Source organism: Oncorhynchus nerka, linkage group LG20 (genome assembly GCF_034236695.1).
Source record: "Oncorhynchus nerka isolate Pitt River linkage group LG20, Oner_Uvic_2.0, whole genome shotgun sequence".
NCBI lineage: Eukaryota > Metazoa > Chordata > Actinopteri > Salmoniformes > Salmonidae > Oncorhynchus > Oncorhynchus nerka.
In genome coordinates, this window is record NC_088415.1 from 87,908,801 (window position 1) to 87,935,641 (window position 26,841).

The 26,841-nt window shown below is 42.8% G+C and overlaps 1 protein-coding gene and 1 pseudogene across 2 annotated transcripts; one reads left to right on the forward strand and one right to left on the reverse strand.

Annotated features, from left to right (window-relative positions):
- Positions 1–306: 306 nt before the first annotated feature.
- Positions 307–12,282, forward strand: LOC115103370 (WW domain-containing adapter protein with coiled-coil-like). Of its 2 annotated transcripts, none has more exons than XM_029624270.2 (13): positions 307–582; positions 836–869; positions 1,620–1,806; positions 2,575–2,654; positions 3,507–3,622; positions 3,917–4,011; positions 4,389–4,649; positions 6,655–6,777; positions 8,305–8,456; positions 8,656–8,741; positions 9,287–9,467; positions 10,402–10,529; positions 10,612–12,282. In XM_029624270.2, the coding sequence occupies exons 1-13, from the start codon at positions 542–544 to the stop codon at positions 10,679–10,681; spliced, it is 1,554 nt and encodes a 517-aa protein (XP_029480130.1). In that variant the 5' UTR covers positions 307–541; the 3' UTR covers positions 10,682–12,282. The 2 variants fall into 2 exon arrangements, with proteins under 2 accessions (XP_029480130.1, XP_029480131.1); XM_029624271.2 differs by having other exon boundaries at positions 9,290–9,467.
- Positions 12,283–18,294: 6,012 nt separating this feature from the next.
- Positions 18,295–19,911, reverse strand: LOC115103382 (adiponectin-like; annotated as a pseudogene).
- Positions 19,912–26,841: the final 6,930 nt, after the last annotated feature.

The window sequence follows — 26,841 nt, forward strand, 5'->3', positions numbered from 1 at the left end:
CAGCCCATGGAAGAATGAAAAACACTAGGGTAGAGACTAGGGGTTGGTTTATAATTCTGTCATGTTGCATTGGGCCCTTTGAGTTGTTTAACTTTAGACTATCCGACATACTGGACTGGGCAGGGAACAATCATCAAATGTCATCGGCCATGTGCATTCTCAGAGATGGGCTTTGTTGTTATTTCAACCACTGCAATTCGTCTGACTGCATTGCAAATCATTGATTAGCTGAAGGGTTTGCGAACCTTTTTCGACAAGGGAGTATCCCGGAAATAGCTAAGTGTGTGGAGGCGGGGCTGATTTCATTGCTACGCCTGTTTCCTTTCACTGGCACTGCACAGAAGAGATTGTGCAGTTTAGGCGAGCAAATAATGGACCAAAGGCCAACATAGCTATCCACTGTGCAAATCTAGTTGCTGGCCTTCCCAGCTGGCTAACTAATTACCAAGGCATCATCAAGATAAATTAACTGAAGACGATAATAATATTTTGTTGTCAATAGTTCACCCCCTTCGCGCACACACACATCAACACGGCATTGATGGTAATGCATACAAGGAAACAACCGAGACTCAGCGATGGGTAAACGACCATACATTTTGTCACTTCTCTTTGACAGCTCTACCCTTCCCTTGACATAATAATGTTAGCTATGTAGCTAAGGTTTTCATTTATCTAGCTAGTTAGTTACAACTAGCGAACTACGTTGTCGCTAGGTAACTAACGTCAGTAGCTACAGTGGCTAACTAGTTAGCTAGTATAATATTTTTTTTGCAGCATCAACATTTCAAATATGTGCCTAGAGCTAGCTAACTTTCTTTTGTCTATATTTCAGGTGTACCGACCGAAGGGATTCACAACCCTATCAGGTAAAGCAAGTGAATATAGCACGTTAGCTAGCTACGTAGTTAGCAAGTGTGTTAGCTAGCTAACTTACGTTAACTCGTAAGCCATGCAGGCCTTTAGCTGGCTTTTAGTTTTGCAACTCAAAAGCCTTGGTTCAGGATTTGGCAAAATTACCTTAACGTCAGTGAACACAAGTTGGGCTACAACTAGTTAGTTAAATTACCTAGCTAACTAATGCTGAACAATAACTTATAGTTAACCAACAAGCTAGCTGCCGACTGTATTTCCCTTGGCGAAACATTAGCCAGCTAGTCGTTAGCCAACTAACGTTAGCTAGCTATGTTTATTTTTACGCGATAGCTAGCTAACTTAAATACAGTCCTTGATAGCCAGTTAGATAACCAATGGAGCATAACGTTCTAATATATTAGCTATCTATGTTGATGGTGTGAATACTGCACAAAGGATGGATGTAGTAACCATTGTAGTAACTCAGAATACTAAAAATGGCTCAAATTGCAGTACAAGAAATTGACAAATGTAGACAAAAAAATAAGTGGTTTAAGGAAGCTAGTTAGCTAGCTTTGCAAGAAACAACGTTACAAACGGTTGTGCATACATAGCTAGGCAGGAATGACAAGTACAGCACAATCAATGTCAAGAGTAGGAAGTAGGCCTACAGTATCATATGTCAGTGGGTGGAAAGGTGTTCATCCATAAAGAGGAAACGTTGAATTGCTATGTTGACTGACACAAGCCTATATGTATTGCAGACACACAAATCCCAGCCCAAGAGTCAATCTACCACCCTTCACCGTCACGATAAAATGCGAGATGGGTTGTCAGATCCTACACCACCCTACAAAATGCTCCGACACTCTGATGAAAGTCCAGTCAATAAGCACAGTGACGGACACAGCAAAACAAAAACATTTCACACACTCCGAGGCCAAGATGGTGGTAAGCCCAAAGAGAAAGAACCTAGCTAAAGAACCTTTTCTCTGTATTTTGGTAATATTACTTAAATGTTTTTGCTTGTGTGCACAGAGAAGCTTGCTTTTGATTAGCCAGTTCAGGTATCCTAGCCTGGTCCTAGATATGTTTATGCTGTTTAGCCAATTCCTGTGGGCCTTGTTATGCCAAACAACCCTAGGAGTTGGCTATACAGCACCACCATATCTGGGTCCAGGCTAGAAATAGCCTACATCAAACTGTTGATTTACACTGTAAATTGGGCTATTGAGAGCTCTTGGACTACTTCCGCATACATGACACCTGCTCAAAACATGCATGGCTACTTGTGTACAACAAGACGTTGAGTCTGTAAGGCCCAATTCATGACTGAAGATATCCACACAACTGTTGGTCAAGTCTATACACAGACGTCAAAGCAAGATTAACATGAAAGTTATGTTGCTGAAGTTCCACAGGGGCTTTTTTAAGCTAGTTAACTCGACGTTGTCTTGTCAAATGAGAGAGTATTGTAGAATGACAAAACCGTAGTGCACCTAGGCTAGCTACATTACTATGATGCTTTTGGGCACTAAAGTATACAATTTTGACATACTGTACCTTGGTGCTTCATGAAATGGAAAGCTGCTGTAAATTCCATGGTATTGCAAACATATTTTGTTCAATGGATAGGGGGTAGCCTAACTTGTCATGTCTATGGTTGCTAATAGTGTGGTCTCCTTCGTAGATGTTCTCATCATATAATTTCTTTTAAAGGGACCAGCTGCTCTCCGCAAGAGAATTCTCACAACCACAGCTCCAACTCGCACTCAAATCAAAGCAAGGCGTCAGACACAGTAAGATACCTCGTTTTACTTGAACCAGTGATTTCTGAAAGTAGGCATCCACCAGGCTGGGATTCTAACATGGGTCTCTAAGCCACAGGACAAGCTCTGCTTGTTTACAGTTCAGTTTTGTGTGACAAATTATGTCAATCGGCTCTGTCAGGATGTTGTGTAAAGGATGATTATTCTCTGGTGTTTGTCTCCATCCATCCTCATGATGATCTGTCTATTAAGAAATACTTTTTTTCAGCTCACAAGAGTTTTTTGTTGTTATTGCCTACATTCACAACCAGAAACAACCCCCCCCCCCCCCCATCTGCAGAGAAACAATGGACTAGAGTTACTTTCGCATTGAGTTATCAGCCCCTGGAACTGAAGGGTTAGCTCAGCATACACTTGTGTCAAGAAATTACCTGGTGAATGGACCTGAAGCGACCCAGTAGCCAAGTATCACTGCTAGCCTTGTAGGACACATCCTCATAGCCCCAGGTGTAAATCTGTCCTCTATATAGGCAGGGTAACACAGATATGCAGAGTTTCAGAATATAGATATACACCCTGACATCCACATTTGACTGAGGCAGACTAGCCTAAATAGTGTACAGGATCAGCTTGCTTTTATTAATAGCAAGTCGAATCAATCAATTATTGAGCAAGTCAAATCAAGTTTTTATTAGTCACAGGCGACCTTACAGTGAAATGCTTACTTACAAGCCCCTGTATCTCCCACACCGATTTTCACATTAGAATCTGATTACTAGCCGCTAGCCTTTATCCTGATTTTCCAAAAGTAGGCCTACTTGAACCCAAAACCTACGCTAGTGTTAAGTTAGTTGACCTTTATGTTGTGCCTTCTTCCCTCAGCCTCACGAGCCTGCAGACGACTGGTCGGAGCACATCAGCTCCTCGGGCAAGAAGTACTACTACAACTGCAGGACTGAGGTCTCTCAGTGGGAGAAGCCCAAAGACTGGCTGGAGAGGTAAGGCCTCGACCAATGGAAAAACAATGTCTCACTCATAAACATCATACTCTTCTTCTCTTTAGCTTAAACTCTTCCGTTTCTACCTTAAATCGCAATACAGTCCAATATGGCCTAATATTCCCTATTTCTGAACCTCATCGATTGAACATGCTGAAAGGTCCCATAACTTAGATTGGTAGAGTACAGGTTCTGACATTAACACTCCCATACTGAATTCAACCAGCAGTTACACTGTTTAATTAAACGTAATCCTGACAATGACCTTCAGTTTCTGTATTTCGTTGTATCCAGAGAGCAAAGGCAAAAAGACCCGTCTAAGAGAGAGTCTAACACGTTCCCTAAAGACCGGGACTACAGACGAGAGTCTGTGGACACAGCCACCACAAGTAAGTATGAAATCTACAGAGGGGGTCGTTTATGGGAGTTGTTGTCTAAGATTCAGATACACTAAACACATCTGGATTTTGATGTTTGCCTCTTTAAATAAAACTTTTTTGTTGTTATAGTATGACTATACCTTTGTGAAATGTGCAATCTACTGTCTTAGAATTTGGCCGCGTGTCGATGGTAAGAAGTGACTTATTTCCTCGTCCTCCTTCCTCTGCACTGATCTGAAAAGACTTGACAACTGTATGTGTTATGGCTATCACCTTTTCAATGAACAAAATGGAGAGGAGTACAGCAAGTCAGTCTGAACCACAGAGAGGTGCATCCTCTATCAAGCCAGAGTCTCTTCAGTCCTGTTCTTCCTTTCCCTCCACAGAGAGTACTTCAGGGGACAAGTCGTCCTCCAACACTGCTCCTTCCCAGTCATCTTCCTCCACCAATCCGGGCCTGAACCAAGCCTCTGGCTCTAACCCCACCCCCTCCTCATCCTCCTCCATGGTCCCTGTGTCCCCCTCTGTACAATCTCAGGCCTCGGGCCTGCTCCAAGACCCCGCCCTCCTGCGGCAGCTCCTCCCAGCGCTGCAGGCCACCCTGCAGATGAGCAATGGCAGCATGGACATGGCCAAGATCAATGAGGGTGAGTCGCCCAACACCACATTTCTCCTTCTTGAGCTTTAGCAGACCTGGGTCCAAATAAGCTCTGCCTGAAAATAGGACTTGGGGTTCAAAGGTCAACTCTGGAGTATGATGTGATCCTTGTAACTAGATGCAGCATAGATATTGAAAAAAGCCTTTGCTATACTGAAATGTGAAACACAAATTTGGATATTCTGATGTCTGAAGTGATCATATTACAACAGAGCCAGTGGGTTTGGCTTCAGAAGGGTCTTTTCATAGCAGGTTAGGAGAAGCTAAAAGACTACAGTTGTCCGCGACTCGAACACGCAACTGACGGTCCCTAGCTGTACACCATCTAGCCGAACATGCATCTGTCGGTCCCTAGCTGCACACCATCTAGCCGAACATGCATCTGTCGGTCCCTAGCTGTACTCTATCTAGCCGAACATGCATCTGTCGGTCCCTAGCTGCACACCATCTAGCCGAACATGCATCTGTCGGTCCCTAGCTGTACTCTATCTAGCCGAACATGCATCTGTCGGGCCCTAGCTGCACACCATCTAGCCGGACATGCATCTGTCGGTCCCTAGCTGCACACCATCTAGCCGGACATGCATCTGTCGGTCCCTAGCTGCACACCATCTAGCCGGACATGCATCTGTCGGTCCCTAGCTGCACACCATCTAGCCGGACATGCATCTGTCGGTCCCTAGCTGCACACCATCTAGCCGGACATGCATCTGTCGGTCCCTAGCTGCACACCATCTAGCCGGACATGCATCTGTCGGTCCCTAGCTGCACACCATCTAGCCGAACATGCATCTGTCGGTCCCTAGCTGCACACCATCTAGCCGAACATGCATCTGTCGGTCCCTAGCTGTACTCTATCTAGCCGAACATGCATCTGTCGGGCCCTAGCTGCACACCATCTAGCCGGACATGCATCTGTCGGTCCCTAGCTGCACACCATCTAGCCGGACATGCATCTGTCGGTCCCTAGCTGCACACCATCTAGCCGGACATGCATCTGTCGGTCCCTAGCTGCACACCATCTAGCCGGACATGCATCTGTCGGTCCCTAGCTGCACACCATCTAGCCGGACATGCATCTGTCGGTCCCTAGCTGCACACCATCTAGCCGGACATGCATCTGTCGGTCCCTAGCTGCACACCATCTAGGCCACAATCGTTTTGATCCTCGGTCTGATATTTCAGAAGACATCTCATTGGGTTTGATTTCTAAAGTTTCTGTTACTCAGACAGGAGCAGATATTGAATAGGCTTAATTCACCATATCGAGATAAAAGGAGTAACTCAATTGAGGGAAGGGGTTTGTGGGTCCTATTCTTGTGCATGGGCGATCCTGAGACAATCGCTTCTCGTCGACCACATGGGTTGTGAATATAAAATCATCTCATTAAACTACCCATTCAATGACAGATTTGCGTAGCCTATATCCCTCAAACTCAACTCTGGACCTCAAAGCCAGTTCTACTGATTTGTCTCATTGTTCCCCTCGTAGGGTAAAAGTCCAATATCATGTCTGCTCACCTCTTTTCTACAATTGATTATTGTATAATGCTGCCATTTTGAAAGTCACTGTCACTCAACAACCGTCTCTCTTGATATTCACGTATGGACTGGTCTGTGTGTGTTGCATACATTGATTATTGTATAATGCTGCCTTTTCAAAGTCACTGTCACTCAACAACCCGTCTCTTGATATTCATGTATGGACTGGTCTGTGTGTGTTGCATACATTGATTATTGTATAATGCTGCCATTTTGAAAGTCACTGTCACTCAACAACCCGTCTCTCTTGATATTCATGTATGGACTGGTCTGTGTGTGTTGCATACATTGATTATTGTATAATGCTGCCTTTTCAAAGTCACTGTCACTCAACAACCCGTCTCTTGATATTCATGTATGGACTGGTCTGTGCGTGTTACATACATAACACGCATATGGGTGCCTGTATCTGTGTGTGTTTCTTATTGTCCTGTGTTGTTTTTCTCCTCTAGTCCTTGCGGCTGCTGTTACCCAAGCTTCCTTGCAGTCTATGCTTCATAAACTCCTCACTGCTGGACCGTCTGCTTTCAACATCACTGCTCTTCTTTCCCAAGCTGCTCAACACTCCAACCAAGGTATGACTGGTGTCACACGTCATCACCTTTTTTTGACGTCTCTCTCTGTTAGAATGGTTTTTCATTCCAGTGTCTCCTGGTTGATGTATATAACTAGGATATATAGAATTACACTTCTATTCAGATAGAAATACATTGGGAGGATTCACCTATTGGATATTTTCAGGTTAGCTGTTATTGTTGGTAGGATTCTCCTATTGGATATTTTCAGGTTAGCTGTTGTTGTTGGGAGGATCCTCCTATTGGATATTTTCAGGTTAGCTGTTATTGTTAGGAGGATCCTCCTATTGGATATTTTCAGGTTAGCTGTTATTGTTGGGAGGATCCTCCTATTGGATATTTTCAGGTTAGCTGTTATTGTTGGGAGGATCCTCCTATTGGATTTTTTCAGGGTAGCTGTTATTGTTGGGAGGATTCGCCTATTGGATATTTTCAGGGTAGCTGTTATTGTCGGGAGGATCAAATCAAATTTATTTATATAGCCCTTCGTACATCAGCTGATATCTCAAAGTGCTGTACAGAAACCCAGCCTAAAACCCCAAACAGCAAGCAATGCAGGTGTAGAAGCACGGTGGCTAGGAAAAACTCCCTAGAAAGGCCAAAACCTAGGAAGAAACCTAGAGAGGAACCAGGCTATGTGGGGTGGCCAGTCCTCTTCTGGCTGTGCCGGGTGGAGATTATAACAGAACATGGCCAAGATGTTCAAATGTTCATAAATGACCAGCATGGTCGAAATAATAATAATAAGGCAGAACAGTTTAAACTGGAGCATCTGCAGCACGGTCAGGTGAACTGGGGACAGCAAGGAGTCATGTCAGGTAGTCCTGAGGCATGGTCCTAGGGCTCAGGTCCTCCGAGAGGGAGAGAATTAGAGAACACACACTTCGATTCACACAGGACACCGAATAGGACAGGAGAAGTACTCCAGATATAACAGACTGACCCTAGCCCCCCGACACATAAACTACTGCAGCATAAATACTGGAGGCTGAGACAGGAGGGGTCAGGAGACACTGTGGCCCCATCCGAGCACAGCCCCCACACCACTAGAGGGATATCTTCAACCACCAACTTACCATCCTGAGACAAGGCTGAGTATAGCCCACAAAGAAGGATCCTCCTATTGGATATTTTCAGGTTAGCTGTTATTGTTGGAAGGATCCTCCTATTGGATATTTTCAGGGTAGCTGTTATTGTTGAAAGCTTTAACTGAAGATTTGACCAATGTCTTTCAAGAAGATGTATGGGCGTCGTTCAGTTCAGGGCAACGTATGCTAGTTTTTGTTGTTGAATAATCTATCAAATTTGGCTATGGATGTATTTAACCAGGGTCGTCCTCTAAGCAACGATATCCACTGCTTTTCATTAAAGTTTTGGATGCATAAGAAAAAAGCAACCTTTAGAATGACTCATGTCTTTATAGGCATATTTATAATGTAGTTATACCCTTTGTGTATGTGAGGTTAAGGCTGTTCTTATTAAAAATAGTACCTTTGTCTTATTCGCCTCCTGGACACGAACCAATAGCGGCCCTGCAGGCAAGTCAGTCGCCCATATCACTAACGTCGGATGCCTCCTCCCCCCGCTCATACGTGTCGCCCAGGAATGGCACGCCCCAGACCAACCTCCTTACCCAGAAACCCCTGCTCAGTATGCCACCCGCCACCTCCCAACCAAAGGTCAGCACCTCCACGGAAACTCTAAGCTTGTCCAATGATATTGTTATGATCGAGGTGTATGGTTTTGTCATTTTAACCCTGTGATCTGTGTTTGTCTTTCTCCCTCCCCACCTCACCATTATTTTATCTCTGTCCTCTGCTCTCTTCTCCTTCCCTCTTGCTTGCTTTTCATTTTCTTTCTTATTTTGTCCCTCTGCAGGTTACCCCAGTGAAACCAGGACCAGTTTCTCAGCAGGCTTCAGCAGAGAAACGTCCAGAGGACCCCCGAACTCTCCTACAGCGGAGGTACATAACTAACACATTAGAGGCTGCTGCCCTATGTACATAGACTTGAAATCACTTGCAACTTGAATAATATTTACGTATTCTGCATTACTCATCTCATATGTATGAACTGTATTCTATTCTACTGTATCTTAGTCTATGCCGCTCTGACATTGTTCATCCATATATATATATATATTTTTTTTTTTAATTCCTTTACTTAGATTTGTGTGTATTGTTGTGAAATTGTTAGATATTACTGCAGTGTCGGAGCTAGAAACATAAGCATTTTGCTACACTCGCAATCCCGTTTTGTACCCTTGTCAGAAGAATAGTATCACTGGATGAGTGTGGACAAATGTCCTTATTCCTAATGTCACCTACCTCTGTGTCCCTGACCTAGTTGAGATGTACTTGTCTATGTCTGGAAGGGTTGTGTATATAGAAACCCTATGATAGTAGCATCTTATCCAATCAACACAAGTGTCTAGGTGTTAGAATAGAGGTTGTTTCTGTCTGTCCCCCCCTCCCCCGGTCCTTATACTTCTCTGCTGTCTCTCGTCCAGCAGTCAGGGGAGTCCGCCACCAGGACCTAACAGCAACTCCACCGGCGGCCACTCTGTTCCCAACGCTGCCTCAGGCCTCACCAGCGCTCCCGGCTCCTTCACTCCCTCGCTGGCCTCTCACTTTGACGAGAACCTCGTCAGGCACATCCAGAACTGGCCCGCAGAGCACATCGAGAAGCAGGTAGGACCTCCACTGTGAAGTGGGGACAATGGGTTTTGCTCATTCAATGTTGAGTTAGTTGTTTAGAAAGGAATTTGTGCGTTCAACTCAAAACAGTTTCTAGTAGATGGTAGAATAAGGTATTTGGGTGCATAATGGGGTGAACGTCGAGTTAGTCGTTTTTCTGTCTGGATGTCTGTCAACTGTGACTAATGGGTTAAATACAGTCATTATCAAAATACTACCACACTGTTTTGATATAACCGTGATACACAGAAGCTGCTACTGTTGAATTACGACTTGGACTAGTCATGCCTTGATGGTAGTAGGATATATGCATGTAATCCATTTGTGTGCATATTATTACGAAACAGCAGTTTTTTTTTATTGCATTTAGTGTAGAAGGCACTATCATACAATCAAATGTTGTACCCTTAGATGGCAGTAGCTACACATCCAAGGCCACCCAGGCCATTTCCTGTTTGAAGTTGATAAGAGAGGGCGTGGCTAAGATCACTTTTTGGTTTGGGATGCCATGTGGTGGTTGGATTCTGTTTGCTGCTGCTAATGGAGACCTGGTGGACAGATGAGACCCTAATCCTTTTTTAGTTCTAGTCAATATTTGACTATAAAGAGCTGAACCACCAAACAACGCTGCCGCTGGCTGGTCAGAAAGTGGGAGAGGAAGCCTCGGGGCACACAGACAAGACATGCCCACTTTTGTACACGTTTATAGCCAGTTATGGAACCATTAGGTAGGCCTAGGAATCTAGGCAGGAGCCTTCTTGGTACTCTGACTAACCAGTACTAAAATACATTTATGATAAATATTTCCTTCTGAAGATGGCTAATTAAAACTTTTAAAAATGTTTTTCTCTGAAATTTGACCTCAATGCTTTAAGGTTGATGTGTGTTTTGATGCAACCCCTCACCCGGTTCTGCCTTTCTCTTTCAGGCAGCACGGTTACGGGAGGATGCCCACAACATGGGAAGTCTCTACATGTCTGAGATCTGCACCGAACTCAAAAACCTCCGATCTTTAGTCAGAGTGTGTGAGATCCAGGCCACGCTGCGGGAACAGAGGTGAGAACGGGACACACACACACTAGGAATGCGTCTTCACGATAAATTGTTTATTTTCTTAAAACTGTCCATTTTCTCCCAGAATACTGTTCCTGAGACAGCAGAGCAAAGAACTGGACAAGCTGAAGAACCAGAACTCTTACATGGTCTGAGAACCTGTGTGGGAGATGAAAGACGGTGAACCGCTTTAGGCTGCGGGCGAAGCCTGCAACGCGGTCCTCTATGCCCCATGTGCCCCAGTCTGAACACGTCCGTACCGTCATGAACCAGAGGGCGTCTGAGGATACGGACAAGAGACTGGGCCTGTTGAAGACGTCATGGGTTACGCAATGAAGCGTACCACTGCCCAAGCCCCTGAAAAAGTGTAGATTTTGTCTAGGCATCCAAGATGTAAATTGTTCTATGAAACCACAGGCTAAAATAATACAGAAGCCTTGTTGAGCTTTTCATGGACACCCAAACCAGTGGATTCTGACAAATCTACAGGTCATAACTTTTTTGTTACCTGATAAACTCGGCTGGCGTCCTTTTGGATTTGAGAAACTGTTGGACTGTGTTTGTTGCGGTTGATAGCCAGTTTTGGTTGGGAATGCATCTTTTTCTCGTCAGACTTGTGGCTTAACTGAAGTTGAGAGGGAACTGAAGGGACTCCGATTGACTTGCGATGTATGAATCACCAACTGATTCCAGGAAGACTCAAACGCCAACACTTCTTCAGCATAGACTTGAAGTCTATGCAGATAGGATATCGAACAGCCCACAGGTTAACAGCATATTCTTAAAAGCCAACTTTGATTCCTTCCAGACTCATACAGTTGCTTCTATTCAGTGAGGAATCCTGAATTTAGCAGTCCCAGTTCGCTGAGTACTTTTTCAAATGTGAGCCGACAAAGATTCTTAGCTGCTTGACATGAGATGTCTGTCGATCCACGCTCCCTCCCCCCTGGATGGGAATAGTCTGTAGACTTAGTTACCTGTGACCCCTCTTACGTTGGGCCAGGATACTTCTCAGAACATACGGTCCCATGGCGTAACCTTTAGGTCACCTCCCAGTTCCTATCACGAACCCCCAATGGGATCATGCGATAAAGGGCAACGTTCTCGTCGTCCATGACCTCTGCATCAGAACCCCCCCTTTGATCTGTACTTGATAATTTTCCCCGTCTTCTGCTGAACGTTTGATGTTTTTTTGTTTTGTAAGCTTGTCTGTTTTGTCTTCATCTTGAGTAATTAATTCCTTATGTGCAGTTTCTCTCGATTGTGAAAAAGGGGTCTTTAGTTTCACGTGGTTATGTAAACCTAAATTATTGTTGCACATTATTAATTGCGTTCTTGTGAAGATGATGGAAGATAGGGTGGAGATGATCTTATGTTCATGGGACTCGCCTTTCTCTTGGCTATACCAGCTAATCCAGTACAGCACTAGTTAAATGGAGTCCGTAGTTAACGTTCGCTACCTTTTTTGTCTTACTGAAGTTAAACTTTTTTTTTAGGCCTCAGTAATTAAACGTAACTATTTTACACAACAATGCTGTCTCACTCTTTCATATCCACAGACTTAGCTACTCCATCCTCAGACTTCTCCGACCAATCGGTGACATACTGTACCGGCCAAAACTTTGGTCTTCAGAACTGGAGAACTCACTCATCCGATAGTTGGGGATTAAAGAGGTTTTTGTGAGGATGGGGCGACCATAGCTTTGTATATTATTTCTTAAAAGTATATGAGAATAAAGTACATTATTCTACCACATCTTTTGATCTTCTCATTTTTGCCTGTTGGCTATCACTGTTATCACTTTTTATACTGACGTTTTCAGTGAGGCTGTTGCATTGTTCCAGAGATGGTGACTGAAAAACAACACTGCCTTGCCTCCAACTGACAATGCACAATGTCACTTGTATTACTGTACAGTGTAAACATGTTTGTCATTCAAATGTGATTGCTGCATTAATTCAGCATATTGGTAATGCTGCAAAGTGCATAAGAAGCACAGTTGTGCTAGTTTAAAGTGACATGACGCTCAATTGATCCCTTCGTTGGACACAAGATGGCAATATTCAGCTAGCAATAGCAATGACCTTGTCTTCCATTGTCTCCTAGATTCCCTTGGAGGCTTTTAATTTACACTGAACAAAAATATAAATGCAACATGTAAAGTGTTAGTCCAATGTTTCATGGGCTGAAAAACACAAAAAGCATATTTTATTCAAATGTTGTGCACAAATTTTACATCCCTGTTAGTGAGCATTTTTCCTTTGCCAAGATAATTAAATCCACCTGATAAGATTGGCATAGCAAGAAGATCATTACACAGGTGCTCCTTACGCTGGGGACAATAAAAGGCCACTCTAAAATGTATGGTTCTGTCACACAAGACTGCCACAGATGTCTCAAATTTTGAGGGAACGTACAATTGGCATGCTGACTGAAGGAATGTCGTTTCAGAGAATTCCGCAGTATGTCCAACTGGCCTCACAACCGCAGACCATGTGTAACCACGCCAGGACCTCCACATCTGTCTTCCTTACCTGCAGGATCGTCTGAAACCAGACACCCAGACAGCTGATGAAACTGGGTTTGCACAACCCAAAGAATTTTTATACAGACTGTCAGAAACCGTCTCAGTGAAGCTCACCTGCGTGCTCGTCGTCCTCAACAGGGTTGTAGCCACTGCCATGCTGGAGAAGTGCTCTTCACGGATGAATCCTGGTTTCAACTGTACCGGGCAGATGGGAGATGGTGTTTATGGTGTGTGGGAGAGCGGGTTTTCTGATGTCAACGTTGTGAACAGAGTGCCCCGTGGTGGGGTTATGGTATGGGCAGGCATTAGCTACGGACAACGAACACAATTGCATTTTATCAATGGCAAGTTGAATGCACAGAGATACCGTGGCGAGATCCTGAGGCCCCTTGACGTGCCATTCATCCACCACCACCTCATGTTTGAGTTTGATAATGCACAGTCCCATGTCGCAAGGATCTGTACACAATACCTGGAAGCTGAAAATGTCCTAGCTCTTCCATGGCCTGCATACTCACCAGACATGTTTGGGATGCTCTGAATCGATGTGTACGATAGCGTGTTCCAGTTCCCGCCAATATTCAGCAACTAGACACAGCATATCTGTATTCCCAGTGAGGTGAAATCCATAGATTTTGGGCTTAATGAATTGAATTGTTGCATGTTGCGTTTACATTTTTGTTCTGTGAAAATGTTGCGATTTTTATTATTTAGTTTAATTTATCAAATTGGTAGTTAGTCTTGCCCCATTGCTGCAACTTAGGAGAGGTGAAGGTCGAGAGCCATGCGTCCTCCGAAACACCACCCTGCCAAGCCGCGCTGCTTGCGTAACCCGGAAGCCAGCTGTACCAATGTGTCGGAGGTAACACCATACAACTGGCAACCGAAGTCAGCATCCATGAGCCCGGCCCACCACAAGGAGACGCTAGAGCGCGATGGGACAAGGACGTCCCGGCCGGCCAAACCCTCCCCTAACGCTGGGCCAATTGTGCGCCACTTCATGGGTCTCCCGGTCACGGCCGGCTGCGACAGAGCCTGGGACCAACCCAGGTCTATAGTGTCACCTCTAGCACTACTATGTAGTGCCTTAGACCGCTGCTCCACTCGGGAGGCCCACATTTTGCACAGTTACTGAATAGACTTGATTCCTGCTCTTTCACTGCTGATTTCCATCTGATTAAACTGTGAGCTCATCACGTGGTTTGCGTTGTGATGTTCCTCAGAATTTAGATTTGTGGTTTTATTCAGGAAATACAGTATGAATATATTAGCAGTTGTTACTCTTCAATGACACAGACCCCAAAGCAAATCAGGGGGAGGAAAAAAGGTTTATTCTTATTCCAAGAGGGCGAATCCATGCAGAGAGGTAGATGTTCATACTCCCCTGTCCCCAGTGATTTTCTCCACAGGACAAAGGGACAGGATCTAGTTTTATAACTCAGCCCTAGCCTGTGGTTGACCAATTAGAAGTCCTTGTAATAAAACTGGGCCAATGGCCAAATAACAAGTATCCTATTTCAGGCTCACTGTATAGACAAATTCCTCCCATGTCTCTGACCCATTAATCAATAATTCCCCATTACAGAAAAAAACACTATTTACATTGATCGTTAGTACTGTATTGTCCTCTCGTCCTCTTTCTCTGCTTTGTGTATTTATCTTCCAAATATTCTTATAAATCCAATCAGTGGACACATGCATGAATAGTTCCCCTTTATTAATGATGTGATGGTGGCAATGAATGTGAGATTATTTCATAAGCATTTAATTAACAGTGCCTTCAGAAAGTAGTCATACTCCTAGACTTACTCCACATTATGTTGTGATGTATTTAAGCCATAACAAAAAGGTTGAATACTTAATGACTCAAGACATTTAAGCTTTTCATTTTTTATACATTTTAATTTTATATATTTTTTTAAACATAATTCCACTTTGACGTTATGGGGTATTGTGTGTAAGCCAGTGATAAAACATTTAAATTTAATCCATTTTATATCCATTCTGTAACACAACACAATGTGAAAAAATGTCCAGGGGTGTGAATACTGCACATTCACCAGTAATTCTGTATTTTCTACCATTTGTTATTGTAAGGAGCTATGGCATTTTAAGAGAACCGTGGTGAGGCATAAAATACTCATGTTCACATTTCAAAGGTCTTTGATCGTCACAATTGCATTAGCAACATTACGATAACGTGGGTAGCGACGTAGAACATCAAACAGGAGATGGGGAATTAATTTACCAGTGGGGCCTTGATAGGCAGGTGTTAAGAACAGCATCGGGGAAAGGTCACTGGTTCGAATCTCTGAGCCGACTGGAATAGAAATCTGTTGATGTGCCCTTCAGCTAGGCACTTAACCCTATTTGCTTCTGTAAATTGCTCTGGATGAGAAGGTCTGCTAAATGACCTAAATGTAACTTCTGTCATTGGTCTGGTTTCTTATCAATCAATAAGTGTCTGTCAACTAGAAAACCAACATATAGGAAACCCAGTCAAAAACATTTGAAGTCGGAAGTTCACATACACTTAGGTCATTAAAAATAGTTTTTAAGTTTTTCACTCCACAAATTTCTTGTTAAAAACTATAGTTTTGCATGACACAAGTAATTTTTCCAATTGTTTACAGACAGATTATTTCACTGTATCACAATTCCAGTGGGTCAGAAGTGTATTTACACTAAGTTGACTGCCTTTAAACAGCTTGTAAAATTCCAGAAAATGATGTCATGGCTTTAGAAGTTTCTGATAGGCTAATTGACATAATTTGAGTCAATTGGAGGTGTACCTGTGGATGTATTTCAAGTCCTACCTTCAAACTAAGTGCCTCTTTGCTTGAGATAAATTTCCAAACGCCTGAAGGTACCACATTCATCTGTACAAACAATAGTACGCAAGTATAAACACCATGGCCGTCATACCGCTCAGGGTGGAGACGCATTCTGTCTCCTAGAGGTGACTGTACATTGGTGCAAATAGTGCATATCAATCCCAGAACAACTGCAAAGGTACTTTGTGAAGAAACCCGTAGGAAACGTTTACAAAAGTATCTATATCCACAGCAAAACGAGTCCTATATCGACATGACCTGAAAGGCCACTCAGCAAGGAAGAAGCCACTGCTCCAAAACCGCCATAAAAAAGCCAGACTACGGTTTGCAACTCTACATGGGGACAAAGATAGTACTTTTTGGAGAAACGTCCTCTGGTCTGATGAAACAAAAATAGAATTGTTTGGCCATAATTACCATTGTTATGTTTGGAGGAAAAAGGGGGAGGCTTGCGTGCCGAAGAACACCACCCCAACCGTGAAGCACGGGGGTGGCAGCATCATGTTGTGCGGGTGCTTTGCTGCAGGAGGTACTGGTGCACTTCACAAAATAGATGGCATCATGAGGAATTAATATTATATGGATATATTGAAGCAACATCTCAAGACATCAGTCAGGAAGTTAAAGCTTGGTCACAAATGGGTCTTCCAAATGGACAATGACCACAAGCATACTTCCAAAGTTTTGACAAAATGGCTTAAGGACCACAAAGTCAAGGTATTGGAGTGGCCATCACAAAGCCCTGACCTCCATCCTATAGAAAATTTGTGGGCAGAACTGAAAAAGCGTGTGCGAGCAAGGAGGCCTACACACCTGACTCAGTTACACCAGCTCTGTCAGGAGGAATGGGCACAAATTCACCCAATTTATTGTGGGAAGCTTGTGGAAGGCTACCCAAAATGTTTGATCCAAGTTAAACAATTTAAAGTCAATGCTACCAAATACTAATTGAGCGTATGTGAACTTCTGACCCACTGGGAATGTGATGAAAGAAATAAAAGCTAAAATAAATAATTTTCTCTAATATTATTCTGACATTTTATATTCTTAAAATAAAAAAAAGTGGTGATCCTAACTAACCTAAAAACAGACCTAAAACTAGGATTAAATGTCAGGAATAGTGCAAAGCTGAGTTTAAATGTATTTGGCTGGGGTGTATGTAAACTTCTAACTTCAACTGTATATCAGTATTTGATATCACGTCCCTGAACAAGGCAGTTGTCTCCACACATCTCCATAAGGCAGTTATTTCTTAGAACACATCTATTCCTACTGTGTGCCTGACTAGTCTGACCGTTTAAGTGGCCAAGAGCATCATGATGTTGTTTCATTACTATTTAGTCTTAGCACGATAGATTCTCCAGGACGAACATAGCTTAGTTCTAATTGGTCCACGAGCAAGTGATGCAATGTACATGGTCACCCATTGGCTCTGGACCTGGAGGTAGATTACCCAGGTCACTGCTAGAAGCCACTGCACACAGTACAGTAGTTTACACCGATCTCCAGTTTCTATTTCAGCATCAGTGTTGTCATAGAGACAGGCACAGCTAAACGTCCGAGCAGGGTTTTATTAGAATGAAGATGTTGTCAGTTTGGGGATTGCATCTGCCAATTTATTTTATTTTATGAGAAAGATAACTGAATGTTGATATAGTACATTACAACTTTTAGATTCTGTCTCTTTTCTCCGTAGAGTTGATTTCCAAATAAATATTCTCATGATACTTTTCAGCCAGGCGTAAGGGGAGAAGGGAGGGATGTAATTCCCCTTAGCACAGTTGTATGGCCATGGTCATCAAACCAGAAATAGGATATACTACTGACAAACCGTGACCGACTGGTTGGCTAAATGGGATCCACCAAATGTCTGAAGGGTGACTGGCCTGCCACACTCTCCCGAAGTGTTGGGGATACTTGCTCAAACTTGCCAAGTCCCTATTTTATCAGCAAAGTAAAACTCCGTTGCTAATCTTGTTTACAAACCACTACAATGCAAAATGGCTATCTGACAAAGAAAGCATAGCTGACTTCATTTTTACTGTAACACATTTTTTCTTTCACAGACACTGCCCCCGTATGATGTGACACAGTCATAAAGCCATCTAGGTCATAAGCTGTTTCTGTGCACAACTTTGTTATTCAATTGTATATTCAATATAGTATTGCAGTAATGTCTCTTAAATGCTAGAATCCAATAGATATAGAACCAACATTTTAAAACCCACATTCGAGAAGTTAAAAATATTCAGTGCATCTTTTTGAAAATGTAATAATGTAAGAAACAACTTGTTACCCCTCCCCCGTCAGACCAGTCAGTGGGCAACGGAGGCCTATAGAGCAGTCAGGAAAAAGATGATACAACCTACCCTAGTCTCAATATCTCCATTCAAGACCCCCATAACCTCAGTATCTACCAAGTTCAACGGAGCGAAGTCTCCTCCTGGCCTTCGACGCTCCCATGTCGGGATGCAAAAGAAACCCGGAGAAGGTGGAGTCGTTGGTGTTGTCTGCATACACCCCCCCCCCCCAAACTCTTCTGTAGATCTGCAGCCACACCTCGTCCCCAGACTCTAGCCTCAGTGTGATAGCCCCAGAGGCATGGTCAACATTGCCGTAGTACTGGTTATAGGTGAACATGATGGGCTTGTCGTTCTGGAACAGGCTCACCCGAGGATCTTTGGTGTAGACGGTGAGGTGGTACGTGAAGAAGTAGACCCCAAGGCGGGAGCAGTGGAACTTCCTGCTCACGTCATCGTAGTGGCACTGCTCGTTGTGAAATAATTTGTTGAAGTGAATGGGCACGTTGGAGGCAGGGACGGGATCTGTCAGGCCCACGCTGAAGGAAGAGTGATACGACAGGACGCTCTCGCCCTACGCCCCCTTCAGACCAGGGTTGCTCGGGAAACCACAAGGACCCAGAGGGCCGTTATCGCCATGCTCTCCATTCTCACCTGGTTCACCTGTACACACAAAGACCAGAGTCAGGGAGGATTTAGATGTGGTAAGGGTGGCGTCAATCGAATCTGGTATCAGGATAAATATGACATTGAGTCACCGATTGTATACTATGTATTTTTTATTAGCTAAGCAATAAGTGGTAAATGCAATTTTCGTATATACGGGTTCGCTGTAACACCACGCAGAGTAGAACAGAGAACTGACTTGTTCCTGACAAAGTTATTATAATATACTCTGACAGAAGTAGTTCCTGCTTCCGAGCCGGCCTGTCACAGAGTAGAGATTGAGCGTGGTTTAAACTCACCCAGCCTATCGTTGATTGTTGGCGCCCGAGCTGGTCCCAGCCCCCTAGGTGCTTCAGCGGTCAGTCGTTGCTCCTACACTTGATACAGTTATCACACACCTGGCTCCTGTTATTTAACAAAAGACTGTTTGTTCCCTACACTACGTTCTGTATGAGTCCCTCGCAACTAATTGCACAGTTCCTCTCTATGTTATTCTGTATTTTTCCATCACGAGAAAGGCCCATGGCCCTGAAACTGCTAATAACACATACAACCACACAAGCCAACAGCAGATAATATTCAATCACATATGATAGGGTAACGGGCTATAGTGCATAACACAGAACCTCACAGATGTCTGTATTGATGTTAATTGACTGTGCCTCATGGATAAAAATGACAAGTAAGTCATTGTGGGTTACTGTGATTAGATTTACTGTGAACTTTAGAAGATGTACCTGGCAGCAGCCCCGTCCTTTCCTGTATCTCCTTTCTCTCCTCGTGGGCTATCATGCCCATCTCTCCCGTCTCTCCCTTGTTTCCCACTGTGCCCTGAAGTGCCTGGCACTCCTCCCATCCACATGGTACAAGGTTGCCGGTTGTTAGGTGGTCCAACTTCTGTCCCAGGACTCTCGGGCTCTGCCACCAACTCCGCTGCAGCCTCGTCATCTTCTGCAGCCGCCTCCTCGGCTGGTTCCTCTACTCCATCTTTCTCCTGAGCCAGGCTCAAGTCCCCGGCCATCAACAGGCCCAGAAGCAGGCTCCCCAGCAGCTTCATGGCTCTTTCTATATAACAGCTCAAGCTATAATCTTTGACACCAATGGAACATTAAACATACACACACTGTGATCTCTCACATTGGGACAAGGCAGCACCCCCCCCCCCATCCCAAAGACAAGGATTCGTAAATACACTAAACAGAAATATAAACGCAAAAAGTGTTGGTCCCATGTTTCATGAGCTGAAATAAAAGATCCAGGAAATGTTTCATATGCATAAGTTTTGTGCACATATTTGATAGTCCATCCACCTGACAGCTGATTAAAAAGCATGATCATTACGGTTTTCTGACAGTTTGTCCGGAAATTATTTGGTTGTGCAAACCCACGGTATTATCAGCTGTCCGTCCGGGTGGCTGGTCTCAGACGATCTCGCAGGTGAAGAAGCCGGATGTGGAGGTCCAGGGCTGGCGTGGTTACATGTGGTCTGTGGTTGTGATGCCGGTTGGACGTACTGCCAAATACTCTAAAATGACATTGGAGGTGGCTTATGGTAGAGAAATGAACATTAAATTCTAGAACCTGAGATTATAGCATTGTGTTATGTGACAAAACTGCCCCGGCACAAGGTACACCTGTGTAATAATCATGCTATTCAATCAGCTTCTTGATATACCACACCTGTCAGGTGGATGGCTTATCTTGGCTAAGGAGAAAGGCTCACTAAGAGGGAAGTAAAAAATGTGTGCACAAAATTTGAGAGAAATAAGCTTTTTGTGCATATGGAACATCTCTGGGATCTTTTATTTCAGCCAATGACACATGGAACCAACACTTTGCATTTATTTTTTGGTCCGGTGTAGTTTTCCCCATGGACAGATATTGCCATTTTGATCTGTGAAATGATTAATGTTGTCGCTGATAAAGTACTATTTCCCCCAAATAGCTGACGACCTCATCATCACATCATCTGCGCCAATATCTGTAAACCTGCTTCAAAGGTCAAAGGTCTCTTACCTGGTCTATGTTTGTCCCCCTCGGAGACACGAGTGTTCAGTGGCGTCCCCTCAGACAACGAACCTCACTCAGCGCAGCAGTGTGTCACGGTCCAGTAGTCTTGTGGCTAGTGTCCTTGGATGACATGTGTAACTGATTGCCTGTCATACTCTATTTATCTCTGTCCCACATTATTTATGAACCCGCTGATCCAAAACGGCAGTATGACTTACAGAGCCCCTCCCCCTTAACCCCTTAACCCCTGGCAGTCCACCCTCCGACTCTCTGCCAGTCTGGTCACACTGTCAATGGTAGAGGGATTTAAGGTGACCGACTTCTCCCCTTAAACAGCATGTTGTGTTTGTTTGTTTTTTACCTGGTGAAACTTTTGATGAACGTGTGCCAATGTTTGTTTCTTGATGCATTTTCATTGTCTTTTCAAATGTGTGCAGCGCAAAACCACATGATGTGAATAATGTGTTTGTTTGCCTTGTCATGTAGACTTGGTGTTGGAAGACCAATTTGACAAATTTGTGGTGGCAAATTGTCTTTTGAAAACATTTTGCAGTAGCAGTGTTCATTATTGAGTTTTCTAAATTATTGTTGTCAACTATCTGGAATTATCTGGAATTTTAATCCCAATTAAATTGAAAACCTTACATTTCACTTTTATTTGTTCTCGGTGAAATCAATGCATTAATTACTAAAAACTGTGTGTGAGGCTTTATAAAAATGTAGTTTCAAATCTCCAAATTACAACAAAGTGCAACCAGAATGCATCATGACATGATCTCAGAACTGATTAGTCAGTCATCTAATTCTGGAATTTTCCTTTGTCCCTTAGTACCACCTTATCAGATAGACCTATGAAGCGCTGCCATAAACCTTATCTGCCAATAATATCAGAGATAACTCTCCTATTTGATATTCAGCCAACCCAACTACCTTATACACCATTCAAATCACAGCCTCCTCTCTGTGGGTAAGGAGCCGCTCCAAATTCAAATAAATGCACCCTCACTGTCTGAATTGTTCATTTATTGTTAATTTTTTTCTATTCATTCCTCAAACCAATAGGAGTTTATAGGATTAGGATTAGTTTTGCGGCTTTGGGAGTAGCAAAGTCGGTCAATGATCACGTTGACTCATTTTCTGACTGTTGATTAAGTAAGAAAACTTTTAGTCTCAAAATCTTTCTCACAGAAAATAATAGGCCAGCACGAGAATTGGCCAAAAACAAGTTTCTCTCAAACAATTTTATCTTAATCATAAATAGTTTTTTTTTGTAAAAACCAATTGTCAAATCCCTGTGTACAGAGATGGGTTTGATGCCTACTTAATTTTAATAGCCCCCAAAGTAGGCAATGTTATTTAATTTAGCTAATTATGCAATTTACATACTGATGTAGATCATACAGTATTCACCCACCTTGGATTATTCACATTTTATTCTTACAAAGTGGGATTAAAATGGATTTAATTGTAATTATTTTGTCAATGATCTACACAAAATAGGCCATCGTTGCAAATAAGAATTTGCTCTTAACTGACTTGCCTAGTTAAATAAAGGTTCAACAAATATTGCCAACTACTTTAATGATTTTTCATTGGCAAGATTAGTAAATTTAGGCATAACATGCAACAAACGCAGACACTACACATCCAAGTATAACTTTCCAAATTATGAAAGACAAGCGTTGTAATTTTGTATTATGTAAAGTGAGTGTGGAAGAGGTGAAAAAAGTATTGTTGTCTGTCAACAATGACAAGCCACCAGGGTCTGACAACTTGGATGGAAAATTACTGAGGATAATATCGGAGGATATTGCCACTCCTATTTGCCACATCTTCAATCTAAGCCTACTAGAAAGTATGTGCCCTCAGGCCTGGAGGGAAGCTAAAGTCATTCCGCTACCCAAGAATAGTAAAGGCCCCTTAACTGGCTCAAATAATCAGCCTGTAACCAACCCTTAGTAAACTTTTGGAAAAAATTGTGTTTGACCAGATACAATGCTATTTTACAGTACAAAAATTGACAACAGACTTTTGACACACTTATAAGGAAGGATTATTCAACAAGCACAGCACTTCTACAAATGATTGGTGATTGGCTGAGAGAAATGTGTGATAAAAATATTGTGGGGGCTGTTTTTTTAGACTTTTGACATTATCGATCATAGTCTACTGCTGGAAAAAAATATGTGTTATGGCTTTACACCCCCTGCTATATTGTATGTGTTATGGCTTTACACCCCCTGCTATAATGTATGTGTTATGGCTTTACACCCCCTGCTATAATGTATGTGTTATGGCTTTACACCCCCTGCTATAATGTATGTGTTATGGCTTTACACCCCCTGCTATAATGTATGTGTTATGGCTTTACACCCCCTGCTATATTGTAGATAAATAGTTGCCTGTCTAACAGAACACAGAGGGTGTTTTTAATGGAAGCCTCTCCAAGGTAGCTGTTTTGCCCCTTACTTTTTAAAATCTTTACTAACGACATGCCACTAGCTTTAAGTGAAGTCTCTATGTATGTGGATGACTCAAAACTATACACGTCAGCTAATACAGCGACTGAAATGACTGCAACACTTAACAAAGAGTTGCAGTTAGTTTCAGAATGAGTGGCAAGAAATAAGTTAGTCCTAAATATTTCATAAACAAAAAGCATTGTATTTGGGACAAATTATTCACTAAACCCTGAACCTCTAATATTGTAATGGATAATGTGGAAATAATAATAATAATAATGTGGAAATTGAGCAAGTTGAGGAGACTAAGCTGCTTGGAGTAAACTGTCATGTTGACACAACAGTAGCTAAGATGAGAAGTTTGTCTATAATAAAGCATTGCTCGGCCATCTTAACAACACCATCAACATCGTCGCACCTGGACTACTGTTCAGTCGTGTGGTCAGGTGCCACAAAGAGGGACTTTACAATTAATTACAATTAATTACAATTAAAATAAAATACAATTGTATTTGTTATGTGCCGAATACAACAGGTGTAGACCTTACAGTGAAATGCTGAATACAACAGGTGTAGTAGACCATACAGTTAAATGCTGAATACAACAGGTGTAGTAGACCATACAGTTAAATGCTGAATACAACAGGTGTAGTAGACCTTACAGTGAAATGCTGAATACAACAGGTGTAGTAGACCATACAGTTAAATGCTGAATACAACAGGTGTAGTAGACCTTACAGTTAAATGCTGAATACAACAGGTGTAGTAGACCATACAGTTAAATGCTGAATACAACAGGTGTAGTAGACCATACAGTTAAATGCTGAATACAACAGGTGTAGTAGACCATACAGTTAAATGCTGAATACAACAGGTGTAGTAGACCATACAGTTAAATGCTGAATACAACAGGTGTAGTAGACCTTACAGTGAAATGCTGAATACAACAGGTGTAGACCATACAGTTAAATGCTGAATACAACAGGTGTAGTAGACCTTACAGTGAAATGCTGAATACAACAGGTGTAGACCATACAGTTAAATGCTGAATACAACAGGTGTAGTAGACCTTACAGTTAAATGCTGAATACAACAGGTGTAGTAGACCATACAGTTAAATGCTGAATACAACAGGTGTAGTAGACCATACAGTTAAATGCTGAATACAACAGGTGTAGTAGACCATACAGTTAAATGCTGAATACAACAGGTGTAGTAGACCATACAGTTAAATGCTGAATACAACAGGTGTAGTAGACCATACAGTGAAATGCTGAATACAACAGGTGTAGTAGACCATACAGTTAAATGCTGAATACAACAGGTGTAGTAGACCATACAGTTAAATGCTGAATACAACAGGTGTAGTAGACCATACAGTTAAATGCTGAATACAACAGGTGTAGTAGACCATACAGTTAAATGCTGAATACAACAGGTGTAGTAGACCATACAGTTAAATGCTGAATACAACAGGTGTAGTAGACCATACAGTGAAATGCTGAATACAACAGGTGTAGTAGACCATACAGTGAAATGCTGAATACAACAGGTGTAGTAGACCTTACAGTGAAATGCTGAATACAACAGGTGTAGTAGACCTTACAGTGAAATGCTGAATACAACAGGTGTAGTAGACCTTACAGTGAAATGCTGAATACAACAGGTGTAGTAGACCTTACAGTGAAATGCTGAATACAACAGGTGTAGTAGACCTTACAGTGAAATGCTGAATACAACAGGTGTAGTAGACCTTACAGTGAAATGCTGAATACAACAGGTGTAGTAGACCTTACAGTGAAATGCTGAATACAACAGGTGTAGTAGACCTTACAGTGAAATGCTGAATACAACAGGTGTAGTAGACCTTACAGTGAAATGCTGAATACAACAGGTGTAGTAGACCTTACAGTGAAATGCTGAATACAACAGGTGTAGTAGACCTTACAGTGAAATGCTGAATACAACAGGTGTAGTAGACCTTACAGTGAAATGCTGAATACAACAGGTGTAGTAGACCTTACAGTGAAATGCTGAATACAACAGGTGTAGTAGACCTTACAGTGAAATGCTGAATACAACAGGTGTAGTAGACCTTACAGTGAAATGCTGAATACAACAGGTGTAGTAGACCTTACAGTGAAATGCTGAATACAACAGGTGTAGTAGACCTTACAGTGAAATGCTGAATACAACAGGTGTAGTAGACCTTACAGTGAAATGCTGAATACAACAGGTGTAGTAGACCTTACAGTTAAATGCTGAATACAACAGGTGTAGTAGACCTTACAGTGAAATGCTGAATACAACAGGTGTAGTAGACCTTACAGTGAAATGCTGAATACAACAGGTGTAGTAGACCTTACAGTTAAATGCTGAATACAACAGGTGTAGTAGACCTTACAGTGAAATGCTGAATACAACAGGTGTAGTAGACCATACAGTGAAATGCTGACTTACAAGCCCTTAACCATCAATGCAGTTTTAAGAAAATACCTTAAAAAAGTAAGAGATAAAAGTAACAAATAATTAAAGAGCATCAGTAAATAACAATAAAGAGGCTATATACAGGAGGTACCTGTACAGAGTCAATGTGCTGGGGACACCGGTGTCGAGGTAATTGAGGTAATATCTAAATGTAGGTAGAGTTATTAAAGTGACTATGCATAGATAATAACAGAGAGTAGCAGTAGTGTAGAAGGTGTGTGTGGGGGGGGCAATGCAAATAGTCTGGGTAGCCATTTGATTAGATGATCAGGAGTCTTATGGCTTGGGGGTGCATAGAAGCATCTTGGACCTAGATTTGGCTCTCCGGTACCGCTTGCCGTGCAGTAGCAGAGAGAACAGTCTATGACTAGGGTGACTGGAGTCTTTGACAATTTTTAGGGCCTTCCTCTGACACCGCCTGGTAGAGAGGTCCTGGATGGTAGGAAGCTTGGCCCCGGTGATGTACTAGGCCGTACGCACTACCCTCTGTAGTGCAATGCGATCGGAGGCCGAGCAGTTACCATACCAGGCAGCTGTAAAACCTTTTGCGGATCTGAGGACCCATGCCAAATCTTTTCAGTCTCCTGAGGGTGAATAGGTTTTGTTTTGCCCTCTTCACGACTGTCTTGATGTGCTTGAACCATGTTAGTGTGTTGGTGATGTGGACACCAAGGAACTTGAAGCTCTCAACCTGCTCCACTTTCAAAGCATTTCATGGCTACAGAAGTGAGTGCTATGGGTCAGTAGTCATTTAGGCAGGTTACAGTGGTGGTCTGCTTGAAACATGTTGGTATTATAGACTCAGGGAGAGGTTGAAAATGTCAGTGAAGACACCTGCCAGTTGGTCAGTGCATGCTCGGAGCACTCGTCCTGGTAATCCATCTGGCCCCGTGGCCTTGTGAATGTTGACCTGTTTAAAGGTCTTACTCACATCGGCTGTGGAGAGCGTGATCACACCGTCATACAGAACCGCTGATGCTCTCATGCATGTTTCAGTGTTACTTTCCTCGAAGCGTGCATAGAAGTTA

What these genes read in the sequence shown, in the direction of transcription:
- LOC115103370 (XM_029624270.2), top strand. Translation starts at nt 542, where the DNA reads ATGGTAATGCATACAAGGAAACAACCGAGACTCAGCGATGG. An exon ending in ACTCCGAGGCCAAGATGGTG is followed by an intron (nt 1,807 to 2,574) that starts GTAAGCCCAAAG and finishes TTTCTTTTAAAG; the next exon opens with GGACCAGCTGCTCTCCGCAA. An exon ending in CCGCCACCTCCCAACCAAAG is followed by an intron (nt 8,457 to 8,655) that starts GTCAGCACCTCC and finishes GTCCCTCTGCAG; the next exon opens with GTTACCCCAGTGAAACCAGG.